This window comes from Phodopus roborovskii, unplaced genomic scaffold (assembly GCF_943737965.1).
Source record: "Phodopus roborovskii unplaced genomic scaffold, PHOROB, whole genome shotgun sequence".
Taxonomy (NCBI): Eukaryota; Metazoa; Chordata; class Mammalia; order Rodentia; family Cricetidae; genus Phodopus; species Phodopus roborovskii.
Window position 1 is genome coordinate 46,296,956 of NW_026126511.1, and position 18,095 is coordinate 46,315,050.

An 18,095-nucleotide genomic window follows, 5' to 3' on the forward strand; every position below is an offset into this window, starting at 1 on the left:
AGAGTTGGTCATTCTCACACCTACTATGGGGCAGAAATGCTAGGTAAAATTGATTTTCATATGGTAATTTATTTCCCATCTGCCTGCTCCCCAGAGCACTACACTGAGATCATGCAGCCATCCTAGTACTTCAGTATTGTGCATTTTATCACTGAAACAAACATTATTTTTAGAATTCTAAATCACAAACTTCATAGCTAAAAAATAAAAATGCCTAAAAAGAGTATCAAAATTTTTTTAGGGTGCTTTGTTTGCTTTAGAGGGCTTTTGGTGTCATTTTGTTTTCCCTTGTAAATGTAAAAAGCATTAACTAATTCATCCTATCTGAAAGTATGGTAAGTATGTTGTGGTTTCCTGTCTGGACCTTTATAGGGTTGATAAATTTCATTAGGCTGAAGACAGCTGAAGGGGGGGGGGGTGCATTTATCCTCATCTTTAGAAGGGGATTTCTAAGCTTATGTTTACATCTTCTAAGGAAAAAAAAAGTATGTATATGGCTTGTGTCTGAGCATCCATTTCTTAATCATCTGTTTATAAAGTAAATAGTGCATAGGGAACACATAGGGCTATGAGAGAATTACAAACAAGCGTCTACACCAGAACTTAGGGGTAGATTGTAAGTTATTGAAGCTAGCAGGCTTTTTTTGTTGTTGTTGTTTCTTTTCATTTTTTTACATTCCAATCCCAGTTACCCCTCCCTCCTCTCCTGCTCTCCCCTTCTTCTGCTCTCCCCTTCTTCCTCCTGTTCCACCTCCTACCTGCCTCCCAGAGAGGGTAAGGCCTCCCCTACTATGAAGTCTCCTAAGTCTGTCCCATCACCTCATTGAGGCAGGACCAAAGCACCTCTCCCCCAATGTCTAGGCTGAGCAAGGTATCTCTCCATAGATAATGGGCTCCACAAAGTCAGTTTATGCATTATATTTACATCTTGGTCCCACCAGTGGCTTCATATACTGCCCAAGCCACACTATTGTCACCTGTCTTTCTGGTTTTGGGTTACTTACTCAGGATCTTTTTTTTCTTTTTCTAGTTCTGTCCATTTATAGTACTCCATTGTGTAAATGTACTACATTTTCTTTATCCATTCTTTGGTTGAGGGGCACCTAGGTTGTTTCCAAGTTCTGGCTATTATAATTAATGCTGCTATGAACATGGTTAAGGAACTGTCCATATGGTGAATTTGCCTCCTTTGGGTAGATGCCCAACAGTGGTGTGGTATTGCAGGGTCTTGAGGTAGATTGATTCCTAGTTTGTTGTTTTTTGTTTTTTTTAAATCGCCATACTGATTTCCACAGCGGCTGTACAAGTTTGCACTCCACCAGCAGTGGAAAAGTGTTCCCCTTACTCCACATCCTCTCCATCATAAGCTGTCATTGGTGTTTTTGGTCTTAGCCATTCTAAACTGTATAAGATGGCATTTCCCTGATGACTAAGGATGTTGAGCGTTTCCTTAAGTGTCTTTTTGCCATTTGAGATTGTTTTGTTGAGAATTCTCTATTTAGGTCTGTACCCCATTTTTTAATTAGATTATTTGGTTGTTTTGCGTCTAGCTTCTTGAGTTCTTTGTATATTTTGTCAGATGTGGGGTTGGTGAAGATTTTTTCCCCCATTCTGTAGGGAGCTATATTTTGTCTTGTTGACCATGTTCTTTGCTTTACAGAAGCTTCTCAGTTTCAAAAGGTCCCATTTATTAATTGTTGCTCTCTGTCCTTTGCACTTGGTGTTATATATTTAAGAAGTGGTCTCCTGTGCATTCAAGAGTACTTCTTACTTTCTCTTCTATGCAGTTCAGTGTGGATGGATTTAATATTGAGGTCTTTGATCCATTTGGTCTTGAGTTTTGTGCATGGCAATAGATAAGGATCTATTTGCATTCTTCTACATGTCATCGGCCAGTTATGCCAGCACTATTTGAAGATGCTTTCTTTTTTCCATTTTATATTTTTAGAAGCCATCAGTTTTTATGTTTACATTTCATCTTGTATCAAGTGTTGTAAGCAGGCAATAGAAATGGCTACTCTGTTACTGGTGTCTCTCAGTAGCCTTTACTTTGTACTACTTATAAAATGGCTTCTGAGTTATTTTAAAACTTTGCTTGTGTAAGAACATTAGAGATGTCTTGCTTTTGAATAAAAATACCATTTTAGAATTATTAAATATCTTATACATGAATCCATGTAAATAATTACAATACATGGGTATTGTGAGCAGGTGAGCAACTGTGCAGTGGAGAAGCCTGGTAACATCAGCTATAGAGTCTATACCCTTGTGTAATGAGCTTAGAGGTCACTTCACCATTGTGTTCTTCCAAACATCAAAGAGGGATGCACATTAAGGGACCACTGCTCTCAGCTGTCTAGGTATACCTAAAGACAGATGATCAAAGTCTGAGAGGTGGCTTTAAAGATTGAGGAGGCTTGATGACTACATTCTGTGGTATTTGGATCCTGGAACAGAAAAAGGGCATTTAATTAGGAAACTTACTCAAATCTGAGAGACATCTTAGTTTCACTAGTATTATACATGGTTTTGACAAGAATGTTATTGATATTAGAGAGACTGGGTAAAGTATGTATATAAGAATACACCTATCTTTGAAACTTTATGTGTGTCTAAACTTAATTCCAAGACCATGCATACACAAAAGTGTGTGGGTGTATAAATATGACTATTGTATACATCTTTGTTTGAATTATAGGAATTTTTATCTTGAAGGGGTTGAGGTGTGTGTGTGTGTGTACAAATATATGTGTGACTATTGTATACATCCTTGACTCACACACACAGTTTTTCTTTATGGCATCTCTGGCTGTCGTGGAACTCACTTTGTAGAGATGATACTGGCCTTGAACTCACATAGATACTCCTGCCTCTGTCTCCCAAGTACAGGGATTATAGTATCCATTGTCCAGTGAGGATTTGCTTTTAATCACTGTTTTTCAGACCCCTGTTTTATATTTAGGAATTTCTGATCCAAGAGGAGAAAAGGCAAATTCAAAGAAATCATCCTATGCTATCAAGGATCATGAGATTTATTGGGATGGGATCCAAGGATCTGTCTCCTGCTAGTTGAACTCAGTAGTAGGCAGTTTATACACATGAAACAGTTCTATTTTTGAAAGTTTGAGACCTGACTTTGACTTGATGAAAAGGCTCATAGATTCTTTTTGTTGTTAAGAGTAGCTTTTTAGGGAGTAGGGCACTCTTAATCCCAGTACCTGAGGTACATAAGGGTTCTAGGAAAGTCTGGTTTACAAAGTGAAACCCTGTCTCTAAACAAACAAACAAAAAACAAAAAGCCTGCCACGATGGCCCATGCCTTTAATCCCAGCACTTGGGAGACAGAGATAGGAAGATCTGTTTGAGTTTGATATAAAAGCAAGTTCTAGGGTGGTCAAGGATACCCACTAAAACCTTGTCATAGGGAGGGAGGGTTGAATTCCTTTATGTGGATTATTAAATGGCATACTTAAAATGTTTTAAGATAGTTTTTTCTATCAGGATTTTTTTCCCCCCAGATAAAACAATAAAATTATGGAAAATCAGTGAAAGAGACAAAAGACCAGAAGGCTATAACTTGAAAGAGGAAGATGGAAGGTATAGAGATCCTACTACAGTCACTACATTACGGGTAAGTATGTAAAAAACCTAGCACAGCAGGGCAGAGGATGGTGGATCGCTATGAGTTTGAGGCCAGCCTAGTCTTTCTTCATTGTGTGCATTCTAGGACAGCTAGGGCTATGAAGAGATCCTGACTACAAAGAAACAAAAATGCCTCTGATTGGATTTTTGTCATTATTTGTTTAGCCTGGCTACCAAGCAGATGCCATTACTATCTCTGTTCCCAGAACCACTGGTGAACATTTCTTTATGGGACATTGCATCTTTCTCATTGAAGTAGAAACAGCTACATAGAGGTCTCACTGCCACCAAAGGTGGTGTGACTTACATAGACTGTCTAACATTATTCTATCACTGGTTTTGGTTTTCAGAGTTGGAATCTTAGTTGTTACAAAGTAAGCATATTTGGAGCTCAGAAAGTAGAAATGTTAGAAAAAAGTAGAATGTTACAGTTAATGCTAAAGATGCTAAGAATAAGGAACTAGGTTTTCCTTTTTAGCCTTGTTAATTGAAACCATAAACATGGACTAGTTTTATATCAGAACTATGATTTGAAAACTAGTACTGTTTCTTTCTGAAGAATATAGTTGTTCAGATTGTTTTTTTTTCTCTCCTTTTGATGCATAAAGAGAACCAACATCAGTGACTTAAAAAAAAAAAAACAATTCATTCTTTGTTATATTTTCATACATTTTGTTTTCTGAAAAGTAGAATAATGGTTTTGTGAATCTGGGTTTTCATATTTCATTGACAGGTGCCAGTGTTCAGGCCCATGGATCTAATGGTGGAGGCCAGTCCACGGAGAATATTTGCCAATGCCCATACCTACCACATCAACTCAATTTCTATCAATAGTGATTATGAAACCTACTTATCAGCGGATGATTTGCGGATTAATCTCTGGCATCTGGAAATTACAGACAGGAGTTTTAGTATCCACTTGATTAGTTTGGTGTTTGGTAAAGAAATCATATTGTGTCCATATTAGATTTATCTTCTCTCTCCTTCATGTATTTTGTTCTTTGCTTTACTATATCTTTTCATCTTTGTGTCATCTCCCTTCCCCCTTTTTAAGTAATTAAAACTGAGAAAAAGTTAATTCAATGAGAAAATAAAAATAAGTATCATATGAGCTGATGATCCCAAAATAGAATTTTTGAAGTTCTAGAGAATTTCTTTTGTGCCTATGAAAATTGGAATTGAATGTTTTGCTATGTTTGTCAAGTACTTAAGATTTTAATTTTAAAAAATCTCACTAATGTTGGAACATGAAATTGATTTAAAGATTTATTACTCTTTTGTGTGATAGTGCTATCTAACAGTCCCACCATTCAGCGGGGTGAGGCTGGAGGAACAAGAGTTCCAGACCATCCTACACTATGTATGTATGTATGTATGTATATATGTATGTATGTATGTATGGTAACGTCCCTCAATAAGAAAAGAAAAAAATACAAAGTACATTTGAACATTTCTGGGGTTTGCTCATAAAAAGGAATAGAGTGTTATGAAGAAGAAATATTTGATCTTAGTTATTTTCCCTTTTCTGTGTGGAGATTCCTTAATGAAATGCTATCTAGATATTGTGGATATCAAGCCTGCCAATATGGAAGAGCTCACAGAGGTGATTACAGCAGCAGAATTCCATCCCAACAGCTGTAACACATTCGTGTACAGCAGCAGTAAAGGAACTATTCGGTTATGTGACATGAGGGCATCTGCGCTCTGTGACAGGCATTCTAAATGTAAGTCTGTTTCTGCCCTTCTTTGAAATGGTCCACTCAGACTCAGCCTGGCGTGTGTGCCTGGGGCTAACTGTCCGGCTCCATCTGAGATGTTGCTTATTCCACAGGAAGCACATGAGGTGGAGAGTGTCTGGGGGTGGAAGTACGATTGAGCTTTCCAGCCTTGTATTCAAGCAGAGCTCCCTTTTTTCTTCTCTTCTTTCTCATTTCTCCTTCCTTAACCTTTTCAACTTACTAGGAATTCAACCTCCCTCTACAAAAACACTGGCATTAAAATGGATGAGGCTAGAAGGATGGCTCAGCAGTTAAGAGCATGGCAACTCACAACTGTCTGAATGTGTGGATTCCAGGGAATCCCAATACCTTCTTCTGGCCTTCTTGGATACTGCACACATATGGTGTATGCACGCACGCACGCACACCCCACCACACCACAAAGGGAAGGAGTTGTAAAATTACTTTCTTGGCGTTGGTTACATTAAAAAACTGAAAATCTTTTATGGGGCAGCTGGAAACTTGGATGGCAGGGCGGAGGGTGGTCTCCAGAGTGACAGCAGTAGAGACAGTGAGTGAGGCGGATTGTCCACTGAAGTAGAATGTCCCAGAGAACTCTCCTGTGCAAAGCAGACTCTACATTAGCAAGGCTCTGGATTGTGTAGGAATCATTCAGTTTCTTGAGAGGTTTTTGTGAGGAAATATCTCCCCAAATCTGGCAAAATACTTTAATTTTTCTGAATTAGTTTGTGATTTTTTTTCTCCTCGCTTGAATGACTATTAGAAAATGATTTATCCTAACCCAGATACTAAACTTTTTTCACTTTGTTTTCAGTGTTTGAAGAACCTGAAGATCCCAGCAACAGGTCATTTTTTTCTGAAATCATCTCCTCTATTTCTGATGTAAAATTCAGCCATAGTGGTCGCTATATGATGACTAGAGACTATTTGTCAGTCAAAATTTGGGACTTGAATATGGAAAACAGGCCTGTGGAGACATACCAGGTATTTGCAGTTTGTTTCTTTGGAAGAGTGTGTATCTGTGGAATAGAGGTGCCTGTTATAGAGGGTGTTCGGAGTAGTACTTTACTCTCAGAGAGTCACGAATGCGTTACTATTGCCTATGTAAAGTGTACATTGTTTGTTCAAGAGTGTGGGTACACGTCATTTTGTCAGTCGTGTGGTTCAATCCTGGCTATTTGGTGGGCTGCTTTGTATATGGAAGTGAGAAGTGTGGGCAGCAGCATGGCTAGGGAAAGCACTCTTCAGCAGAGGGCACACTCCAGATAGAGTGAACCGCAGCTTAGGTTTGACCCGACAATCACATGATTCATCTATCTTTTGGCTAATTGTTTCAACTTATAAAGGGCCTGAATGCTAAACCAATGGCATTAGGAGTTACCTCCTCAGTGTAGAATGTAAGATCAATATTCTTTCCCTGTCAGACAGCTACTATCCTTGACCTGTGTCTACGGCATCAGCGATAGGTGAGACTGACGTACACAGTCCAGCACAGGCCAGACCAGAGCCTGTGGACCAGCAGTGCTCTCGAGCAGACTTAGAAAATTATGGTGCTTACAAAATTAGGACATACAAAATAAATGTTTTATTGAAACAAACATAGTGAAATGTTTTGTTTTTAAAGTGTTGGCAGTATCCAGGAGAGCTAGCTGTCTTCCCCATGCCTGACACAGACCCTCACATCTCTTGTTTGGGGAGAGGCCCTGCACCATTCTGAGTGCTGGATTTGGTGCCTACCTTACATGTTACAGGACAGCCAGGGCTACACAGAGAAACCCTGTCCTTAGCGGGGAAGAGAAGGTATTTAATTGAGGGAATATGGGCAGCAAGCAGGCAGGCATGATGTTAGAACAGTAGCTGAGAGCTTACATCTGATTCACTGACTGGAGGTGGAGGGAGGCTGACCACAAAGCACCCCACCCCGTGACATACCTCCTCCAAAAGGCCACATCTCCTAATCCTTCCTAAATAGACTACCAAGTGTGGATCAAACATTCAGATATATGAACCTGTGGAGGGTGTGCATTCTTATTTGAATAAATACAGATGTGTTAGTTAGACTTGTCAGGGTACATTGCACATCCCATAAAGGTGGTTTTCCTCAGTTGTGCCACCAGAAAATGTAAGAGTTTTGTAAGGACTGGGAGCAGTAACATTAGATGGTTGTGTGATTCTATATCCAAATGGATTTTTAATGTTCCTGATTTGAGGGGAGATAGAAACGGAGTATGTGTTTCTTCCCTAGGTACATGAATACCTCAGAAGTAAACTTTGTTCACTCTATGAAAATGACTGCATATTTGACAAATTTGAATGTTGTTGGAATGGGTCTGACAGGTAAGGAAGTCATTGACAAAAGTCATTCTGTTTTCTTCCAGGCACTTGTGAAATAAACCTAGTAATCATGAATAGAGCTGTAATGATTTTTTAAAAAGTGTTGATTTTCAAAGTAAATGCAAAGCATAAGAGATCTAAAGAAAGTTATAGGTATTTAAGTTACATTTTAAAACCTTTCCCCCTATTTTGTGAGCCAGATAAATTACATTGCTAGCCATGTACAGTGTGTACCTGTAGTTCCCACCCCCTTGGGCAGCTGAGGCAGAAGGAGTGTTTGAGGAGTCTGAGGCCAGTCTGAGTAACACAGACCATGTTTCATGAAACATTTAAAACACAGTCACAACTGTGATAATGCTAGCAGTTAATTAAAGTGGTAGATTTCTTTGTATTAATTCTCTGTTTGGAGAACTGTTTTGTTGGCAGGTACTTGATGCAGTGTTGTAATTCAGTGTCTGTAACCATGCCACTCACTCCACAGAAGCAATTTGTATGTTATTGGAAGCACTTACTGCTTACTGTATTCTGATTCAAACATAGCATAATTTTCAGTTACTTTAGACCTTATCTAAAGCAATTACAGGTACTTTATGTGGTAGTAGTTGAATTTAAAAAGCTTGATATGATTCAGGTTTTTTGGTGTTAGATATTAGAGCCCTGGAACTTGAAGTATTGTCTTTTATCTGGTTTTTAAATTATAATTGCCTGAGTTTTATATGAGGCCTAATAATAGGCTGGCCACATTACTATTCAGATGCCTACTGCAGGGTAAGCACCTGTGATGTCATTGCTAAATGTGAGGTCAGGAGGGACAGATGTGAAGAGAGTGTACTGGTGTTTGTAGGTGTGGCATCTTACAGCCAGTTTCCCCATGTCTGATAGCTGTATGGTTAGCAGTTCTTAGTGCCCTTCCATTATCAAGGAAGTGATGACTCTCAACATTAAGATACTTTCTGAGGGAGGCAGGGTGATGGATACAGCAAAAAGGCTTCCACTAACAACCCGAGTTGGTTTTCTGGAACCTGCAGAGAAGGAAGAACCAACCCCTAAAATACACACACGCGCATCCATGCATGCACGCACAAAAAGTTTTTGGAATAATTACTTTTAAATTATTTATTGAAAAATTATTCTGATGTTTATCTTAATGTTATGGGTATGAATGTTTACCTGCATGTTTGCGAAGCATGTTTGTGCCTGGTGCCTGTGGAGGCCAAAGAGGGCAATGAATCCTGGAACTCAAGTCACAGATGGTCATGGGCCACCATGGGTTGCTGGGAACAGAAACCGGGACCTCTGTAAAAGCAAAAAGTGTCTTTAACCACTAACAACCCTCCCCTTCCCCCAAGCCAGCCCCCACACCACTTCCTAAAGGACAGAAGCCCCATCTGCCACAGCTACAGCTCAAAGCCAGCTTTGGTTAGTGCTGTTCAAAGCTCAGTGACCCACCAGATGGTCTCAGTCCCTGCATGGCAGAGAGAAACCTGCTCTTGTCTTAAAGTGACATGGTGTCATAACTTGTTCTCTTTATTCTAAGAATTCTCCAATCCTTTCTTGTCCTTCATAACCTGGGCATTTTGTGCTACAAAGTAACAGTTACTTTATAGATTCTTTCTCAGTGTGAGCATTGCATTTCCTCATTAAATATAGGTTATATACAAACTTTACAAACATGGATGAACACCACCAGCTTAATTTATGTGAATTGTTTTTTAAAGAAGCACGATTTTATTGTCAGGGACACACACCACCCTGAATTTGATTAATGTTGTCAGTCCTTTGAACAACTGGCATTCTGAATAAATCAGAATCTTTGTGACATGCCATGTATTAGTTGACCAGTCCCTAGTTTGCCTTATGCACGGTCATTACAGAGACCCTTTGACTCGAGTAGAAAGGTGGGTAAACTAGGATCGGAATCAAACTTAGTTGCTTTTGAACATATTTAGTGAAAGAGTTGAGCAAGTGTTTGGTTAAGGCGATTTTTGGAAGATAGGTCTCCTGGCACACAAACTGTAACCACACCATTTAGAAGAATGAGAGGGCCAGGAGTTCAAGGTCATCCTGCACTACACAGGGAGTTTTGAAACCATGATGACTTTCATGAGAATCCAGAACAATTGTTTTGTGTCACAAGTACAATAATTTTTTTTTTTTTTTTTTTTTTTGTTAATGAAGATACTATGTTTCTTAAGCAGGTCTACTGTAAGCATTCATAAAACATTATCTGAACTAGGCCTGGTAAATCCAGGCAGGAGGATTATGGTTCTGAGGCCAATCTGGGCTGCATAATGAGACCTCATCTCAAAAAAAAAAAAAAAAAAAAAAAAGAGAGAGAGAGAGAGAAAAGAAAGAAGGAAAAAAATTATCTAGACAAGTAAAACAGCTCATAATTTGCATCAGGAAACATAGCAACAACTTTTTTTTTTCCCCTTCCCCATTTTGGAGGAAGTTAGAATGAACTCCATAGGTTCCTACTTTTAGAAGCTCCCTAGTATGGTTGGTTGCATGGCCTACTGTTGGCAAAAATTTCTCAATAAAGGTAATTCATACCAAGATGAGGAATGTACTTGGGTGCTATCAGCTTTGTACAAACATATTTTTTTGGAGGGGGGGAGAGGATTCTAGTGGGTTGTTTATCAAAATCCCCTGTCTTAGATCAGATAAGCTTAAAGAATGTGCTTCCTGCCAGGTTGGTCACTGACCTGTTACAATAAACAGTCTCTTGTTAACAGTTTGATTGGATGTTCTACCTTTACAGTGTTGTCATGACTGGATCCTACAATAATTTCTTCAGAATGTTCGACAGGAACACAAAGCGGGATATAACTCTAGAAGCATCACGAGAAAACAATAAGCCTCGCACAGTTTTGAAGCCACGCAAAGTCTGTGCAAGCGGCAAGCGAAAGAAAGATGAAATAAGTGTTGACAGCCTAGACTTCAACAAGAAAATCCTTCATACAGCCTGGCACCCCAAGGAAAACATCATTGCTGTAGCGACTACAAACAATCTGTACATATTTCAAGACAAAGTGAATTAGGCTGGCATCCTAGCAGAGGAGCCACTTCCTGCTTAGTGAGATAGTTGAATCTAGCATTCATACCTATAAGAGAGCGGTCCATTGTGGCGCCCCTTTCCAGTGTTTGACAGTGTGCCATTTGACAACACATTTGATAGCCACATGGAGAAAGCTGTGTGGATGCATCCCGGGCTGTTCTCCATGTCTGCTAGCCGTTTAGGGAAGGGAAGGGCACTTTTAATTTAATGACTTCTTGCACCATCTTGCCTGATGGACTGGACTGGACTAGACTGTGTCAGCATTGATGTACTCCACTTTTTATGCCTTCCATTGTGATGACGTCAAACACAGTGAACGCCTTCAGTCATGCTATGGGATTTGTGTATCCTCATTACTGTATCACTTGTGGGGTACACCCCTCCTCTCTTTTTTAAATTAAATACAGCTCATTCTTACTGTGGCTTGTAGCATTCCTCCTCTCTGGCCTCCTGGACTCTTCCCCTCCATCTCTTACCCTTGCCCTTTCCACCTGGTCTCGGCGGCAGTGGCATATTAAAAAAAGGAAGAAGGAAAGCACACAAAATGAGTCAGTTTGGGGTCAGTGGTAATGGGGGTATATGTTGCGAACAAATGTTTTAATAACAGTTGGCTGTAATCACTCCTTGCCATGTCTGGCACTGAAAATAAGGAAAAAAAAAAAAAAACTACTACTGAATAAAAGTGACAAAGAATGGAGAATCTGGTTTTCTTTTTCTTTTTCATCTACCTCTTTCAACCAATATTTTGTGTCATATCCTTTGGTGCAATGAAATGAAATCGGTTTCTATTGTTTCCTTGGTATTTTTATGAACTATTTTTAACAAGTGTTCTTTTTTCCATGGAGCCTCAGAGAGAGGCGTGGTTCTGTGCACCAATGTGTTGAACATACATTATTGTTAAGGTTTCATGGTATATAGAGATGCTAGAGGGTTCTGTTGTTTTTGTGTCTGTGCTTAACTCATCTGTTAATGCTGTAAAAGAGAACCACAATTGTAGGGCTTCACTCTGAAGTCTTCCAGTGCTTAATTTCTTTTTTGCCTTAGGAAATACCAATTAGACAAGCTGACTGTTGTCGCTGTTCCGGCACAGCAGAGTGGAATTCCATCTGGAAGTGACTCGGTAGATGAAACTCCATGCTGCACTAAAGAGTTGTTTTGTACTGATTGCTATGGAATCAGAATGAATTGTACTTTGCCATAGATACATCTTTTTCTTTCAGTTTTCCAAAGGTATATTCTGGACAAGCTTTTAAAGGTATAATGCTGCATGGACTTGAAACAGCTGCACAAGCACCAGATGTGTGTTGACCCACATTGTCCCAGTGTTGAGGCCCTAGCCAAAGATGCAGAGTGCCCCAGTTAAGCATGGGATGGGCCTTGGTCAGTCCTTCAGGAAGCTTTATGGAGAGAGAACGGACTTTATTTTTCAAAAATGAATGTGCAGGCATTTATATGAGAATGGTAGTATATTTTGGTTGAACAGTAATATAGCAATGTTGAATTTAGAAGACTCTGCGTGCTTATATATTTCCACTGTATTGTTGTTCTTCAGTAATGAAAAATGATTAACAACACCACAATTTCCTCTACACTTACACATATGTCTTGTACGTTAACATTTTTAGCACACAGGAGAAATTTTATGTAATAAAGTTACTGTATCTTTTGGACTTAAATTTGAATTTGTATTTAAATAATGATGTGTTTGATGATTTTTAATGGCACTTTTACTAATTTATTTGGGGATCTCAGGTTCATTCCTAGTCTGTTATTCTTTTAGCTTGCAAGTAGGTAGTTGTCCATCCAGAAGGATCAACTATATTCATCCTTGATTAACTTTCCAGATCTTTCGGGATGGTGATTTCCCTACAGATTGGCTTTGAAACCACCAAACAGTTCATAGAAATCTTTTTTTTTTTATTCAAATGGTAATTTTGTGATTCTCATTCGTAACTTTAAGGGTTAGTGTTATATAGTCAAAGTAAACCTACCTGCCAAACTTAAGATGCCTCTATCAGGATTGCTGTCATAAGCTATTGTAACATCTTAAGTGGTTTTTTAATTTCTTGGGTGTAGCAAACTATAAGCCCAGCCACTCATTTTATATCGTTAACTTTTATTAATAAAAATTACAGAATAAACTTAGTCTTGTCAACTTGATTGTATTTTCCTAATCTCTTAAGACCAGTACCCATATTTTATACTCTTTCAATTTTTTTGATGTGCATGTGAGAACTCTCATCCTGTTAAATGTCAATCTTCACTTGGTGGCTGGGCAATAAGAGGTTAATGCATAAACCTATAACTTCTAGGTATTGAGTGTTGTAATCCTTCCTCTCAGAATTAAAAAAAAAAGTATCTATGAACTTTTCCTGTTAAGGTTTTGTTTTTGTTAATTTTAATCTTCCTTACACATGAGATTGAATCATGGCTAGAGTTTTGTTTTTAATTATATGTATGTATGTATTAGGTGTGTGGAGGTCAGAGGGCAGCTTGCAGGAATTGGCTCTCCTTCCACTATGAATTCCTGGGATCAAACTGGGTCATCAGGCTTGCCAAGATCATCCCACTAAACAAATGCAAACACTCAATGTGCCTGACTTTGACGACACTGATGTGTTCATTTTTAGAAAGTTGTGTGCATATAGAGCTAACTAGTACTCTCAAAAGTGTTTTTAGTGAAACTTAAACCATTTGGTTATTTAGAAATTTCCATCTTCTCGACAATTTCAAATAAAAATATGTACTATCTCCCTAGCTGCATAAAATTGCCTGCTGGGCTAGTCTTAAGATGGCTGGGAGGGTAAAGGCATTTGGAACCAAACCCAATGATTCAAGTTTAATCCCAGCCAGGAACCTACATAACAGAAGTGACTCAGTTGTCCTCTGACCTGCACACCTGCATGTCCACTTGTTCACGCACATTAAATGTTTTTTGGTGAGTGGTCTGGTATAGTGGTGTACACCTTCAGTTCCACTACATGAGAAACAAAGGCAGGGTAATTCAAGGCCAACCTAGTCTACATAACAGGTTACAGAAATATATGTATGGAGACCCTAATTTTGTTTTTTGGTTTTTTTTTTTTTATGTGTGTTCTAAGTAATGGAGAATCTTACCAGTTTAATTCATTGAGAATCCATTTCAAGTGTCTTAATGATCTGTCAAGATGGAGAGTTGAAACCACATAATAAAGTTTCTTACATAGCACTCTTAATTAACTTTTAGCAACTGCCCTACTTTTTATATCTGTGCATGTGAATACAAACATTGCATTGAGCTGTTAATGTGAGGTGTCTAATGAATCCGTAGAACCTGGCTGTGTTCTCAAAGGTATTGGGTAATTTGAATTCCAGTGTTTCTTCGGGTGGAATTAGGCTGTGTACCAACTAACCCTAAGTTTGAGTTAGACACTTTACAGACTTAAGATATGTTACAGAATTTAATGTATATCCCTCCATAACACCTTGCTTCTCATAGAAAACCACAGAACATTGAATTTTGCAAAGACTTCTCCAAGCAGGAAGTTAATTAAACTGGCATAAAAAGAACCAGCAATGGGTAATTTCCCACTAGGGGCAATAGTTAAATCTTGACCAGTCTGTGCTATGTTTTTGAAACTATACAGACAAAAGAGTTATGTTTCTGATCTAGAAGAGACCCATTAAAATTTAGACCAAATGGAGGGCTTTTATTTATTTGGTTCTTCTGAGACAAGGCTATATAAACAGTCCTAGCTGTCCTGGAATCTCACTATGTAGATCAGGCTGGCATTGAATTCGCAAAGGATTAAAGGTGTGCACTACCGATGCCCTAGGTTCTAAAGGGTGCTTGGTCCAGGTTATTCCCCTATTTGATACCACCTTACAGTGAGTGTAGACCAATAGGATTCTGAGAGTCATCCTAAAGCTGTCTGATGTTTGCAATGTACCAGCCTCACTGGAAAAGAACTTACTATTTGTCCCTTGCAAAGGCAGATCTTTAGCACCCTGTTTCAAGGTCAGAACATTGATGCACCTTTATTCTGAGTTCATGGCAGTGTCTAAATTTGATTCTTTGACGAATTAAAAAGTACTTCAGCAGAGAGGCTATCCACTCACATGTTCTATAAGAACTGGAATCATCCAATATAATGGTAATGTCTTCCTGTTCACCTGACCCCTTGAGCAGATTCTCATGCAGAGGATTTGTTTTGAGACAGGTTATCTTGAACTTATGATTTTGCTTCTCTTGTCTTCCAAGTGCTGTGATTACAGATGTATGCCATCATATCTGACTTTCAAGTATTTTCTGTAAACAGAATTTTCTTGTCTGCTAGGCACCATGGTCAGTTATGTTAACTGATTTTTTTATTTTGCAAGTAGAAAATACTGGAATAATAAGCATGCCATTCTCTGCGTTTAAACTACTAGTGTACAGTAGCACAGAATTAGTTTCTTACAAGAAACAGCCATCATTTAAGATCTGGGACATGTTGGCAAAAATACTTTTCAAAGTACCAAAAGCTTGGATCATAATTATATCATTCATGTTTTTACATCCATCCACTGCACAAACACCTGTGTTTTCATTTTAAGGAAATCAATTTAAGGAAATAAATAGTGACCTAGGTTGGGTGTAGTTGGGCACACCTGTAATCACAACAGCCTTGGAAGGAGGAAGGATGATCAGTTCAAAATCCTCAGCTATAGAGGTTCCTGGCCAGCCTGGACTACACGAGACACTATCAAAAAGGTGGGGTGAGGGCTGGAGTGGTGGCTCAGCTGTTGTTCTTTCAGAGGACCTGGTTCAGCTTCTGGCACCTGCATGGCAGATCATAACCATCTGTGATTACAGGTCCAGATGAATCCAATGCCTTTTTGCCCTGGAGGGAGCTAGTCATGCAATTGGTGCACATACATACATACAAGCAGAACACTCATTCACACAAAATCCTAAAAAAAAAAAAAATGAATAAAAATAATAATAATAAAAAAGGGTAACTGTCTTCCCAATGTTTCTAGTCTAGATGTAAGACCTTTATATGATGTGCTTCACAAAGTTCATTCTCCCAGTATGAGGCTTGCTTCTTTTCATTCTGAACAGGGTCTTTTGAAAAGTGGGCCTTTATGCTAATTTTATTACATTGATTTATTGGAGGGACGAGGCATGCCTGTGGAGACAGCCTGTGGGCCATCATGTGATGTTTTAAAACAGATCTGAGTCCTCTGCGAGCATCCACTGTGCTTATCACCTGAGCCATCCCTCCAAGTCCTGGGAAGCAGTTCTTAAATATCATGGTTTATACATTATTGTTTTGGTTTTTTGAGACAGGGGTTCTCTGCAGCTTTGGAGCCTGTCCTGGAACTAGCTCTGTAGACCAGGCTGGCCTCAAACTCACAGAGATTCACCTGCCTCTGCCTCCTGAGTGCTGGGATTAAAGGCTTTTCTCTTATGAACTGTGTTTTTGGATGTCTTCTAAAATGTTTGTCTGACTTAAAGTGGTGAAGACTAATTTTTAGTACCTTTCAGGTTTTACATTTAGGTCTATGACTCACTTGAGTTTTTTTTTTTTTTTTTTTTTTTTTTTTTTTTTGAGATGTTGTATAAAACATAAAAGTTTGAGAAAAATGATGAAGGATCATTTTTTCCCACAATGTTCTTGAAATTCAATTGATAAAGTATATTTGAATAATTTTGCCCCCCTTTTTTTCTTTGCAGAGTTGGAGGTTATTCATAGATTTTTTTTTTTTTTTCATAGAGACTAGAGAGATGGTTCAGGAGTTAAGGACACAGATTGTTTTCGTAGAGGACCCACGTCTAATTCTCAGCACCCACTTAGAATGGTTTGCAACTGCCTGTAATTCCAGATCCAAGGCATCTGATGCTGGCTTCCATGGATACTGCTCTCAAATGCAGTATCCCATATTCACATGCATATATGTTCATAATTTTTAAAAATAGTTTTCAGTAGATTTAGGCATAGGCACCAAAGAGAGGCACTCAGGGCTGGAGAGATTGCTCACTGGTTAAGAGCACAAACTGCTCTTTCAGATGACCCTGTTCAATTCCCACTGCCCAATGGCAGCTCAAAACTGTCTGTACCTCCAGTTCCAGGAGACCTGAAACCCATGGCAAAACACCAATGCATATACATATAATAATAATAATAATAATAATAATAATAGAGGCACTTAGAAAAGTATATATCCAACTGTGTAGGTTTCTTTATATACCTTTACATGCAGTTTTTGAAACTGTATATTGGCATTATTTGGGCTTCTTTTCCACAACGTTCAGGAACAAACCTGGGGTTGTGTGTATGCCTTCATGAAAACTTTGTTTTGAGACAGGGTCTTACTATATAGCTAGCTCTGGCTTTTCTGGAACTCACTATATTGACTAGGATGGCCTCAAACGCACAGAGGTCTATCTTAACTGCCTCCTGAGTTCTGGGTTTAAAGGTGTGTGCCAACACATCTGGGGATATTTTGCTTTCGTATCTAGATTGAATTGTTGTACACTTATTTACTTGGTAATGGAATTAGATAGCAAAGAACTGAGTGGTTAGGATAAGCTAGAATGTCGTAGTCAGTCTTGTGTATCTAAGAAGAGAAAGCTCAATCTATTATTGCCCCCCCCCCACTTATTTCTACAAGCAGCCAAGTCCTCACACAGAACACTTATCAAAATGATAGGACAATCTTCAATAGAATGGAAGTGATCTGTGTCTATGTTCTCAGATCAAAATATAGAATTTTTTTTTACACCTGAAAATCAAAGTTGGGGAGACTGCCCAGGAGGTAGTAAAAAACAAAACATTTTAAAATACTTTAAACTTTTTCGAAGCATCTAAAAGGAGACTGGAGAGATGGCTCAGTGACAAAGAGTGCATACTTGTCTTGCAGAACCTGAATAAGGTTCCTAGTGCGCAAGCTGCTGCTTGTAACTCCAGTTCAAGGGGGATCTGATCCATGTCTCTGACTTCCGAGGTACCTACACTGGTGTACATAGTCACACACATAAACATAATTTAAAAAAATAAATCTTAGCTGGGCATTGATGGCACACACCTTTTATCCCAGCACTGGGGAAACAGAGGCAGGTGGATCTCTGAGTTCAAGGCCAGCCTGATCTACAGAGCTAGTTCCAAGACAGACTCCAAAACAATATAGAGAAACCCTGCCTCAAAAAATTAAAAGTTAATAAATAAATCTTTTTTGGTGGTGGTGTTCCTTTTTGTTGAGACAGGATTTCTCTTTGTAGTCCTGGTTGTCCAGGAACTGGCTCTGTAGTTAAAGCTAGCTTCTGGTGGAAATATAGGCATGCGCCACCATGCCTGGCT

At 38.8% G+C, this 18,095-nt stretch overlaps 1 protein-coding gene across 3 annotated transcripts in view; it reads left to right on the forward strand.

The window, feature by feature from the left end:
- Positions 1-11,195, forward strand: part of Ppp2r2a (protein phosphatase 2 regulatory subunit Balpha) — a 58,628-nt gene extending 47,433 nt beyond the window's left edge. For all 3 annotated transcript variants that reach the window (XM_051195465.1, XM_051195464.1, XM_051195466.1), the window contains exons 5-10: positions 3,519-3,631; positions 4,376-4,553; positions 5,202-5,366; positions 6,196-6,365; positions 7,627-7,718; positions 10,477-11,195. In XM_051195465.1, coding sequence (XP_051051422.1) covers positions 3,519-3,631; positions 4,376-4,553; positions 5,202-5,366; positions 6,196-6,365; positions 7,627-7,718; positions 10,477-10,756 — 998 coding nt within the window. In that variant the 3' untranslated portion in view covers positions 10,757-11,195. The remainder of the gene's footprint in view (positions 1-3,518; positions 3,632-4,375; positions 4,554-5,201; positions 5,367-6,195; positions 6,366-7,626; positions 7,719-10,476) is intronic.
- Positions 11,196-18,095: the final 6,900 nt, after the last annotated feature.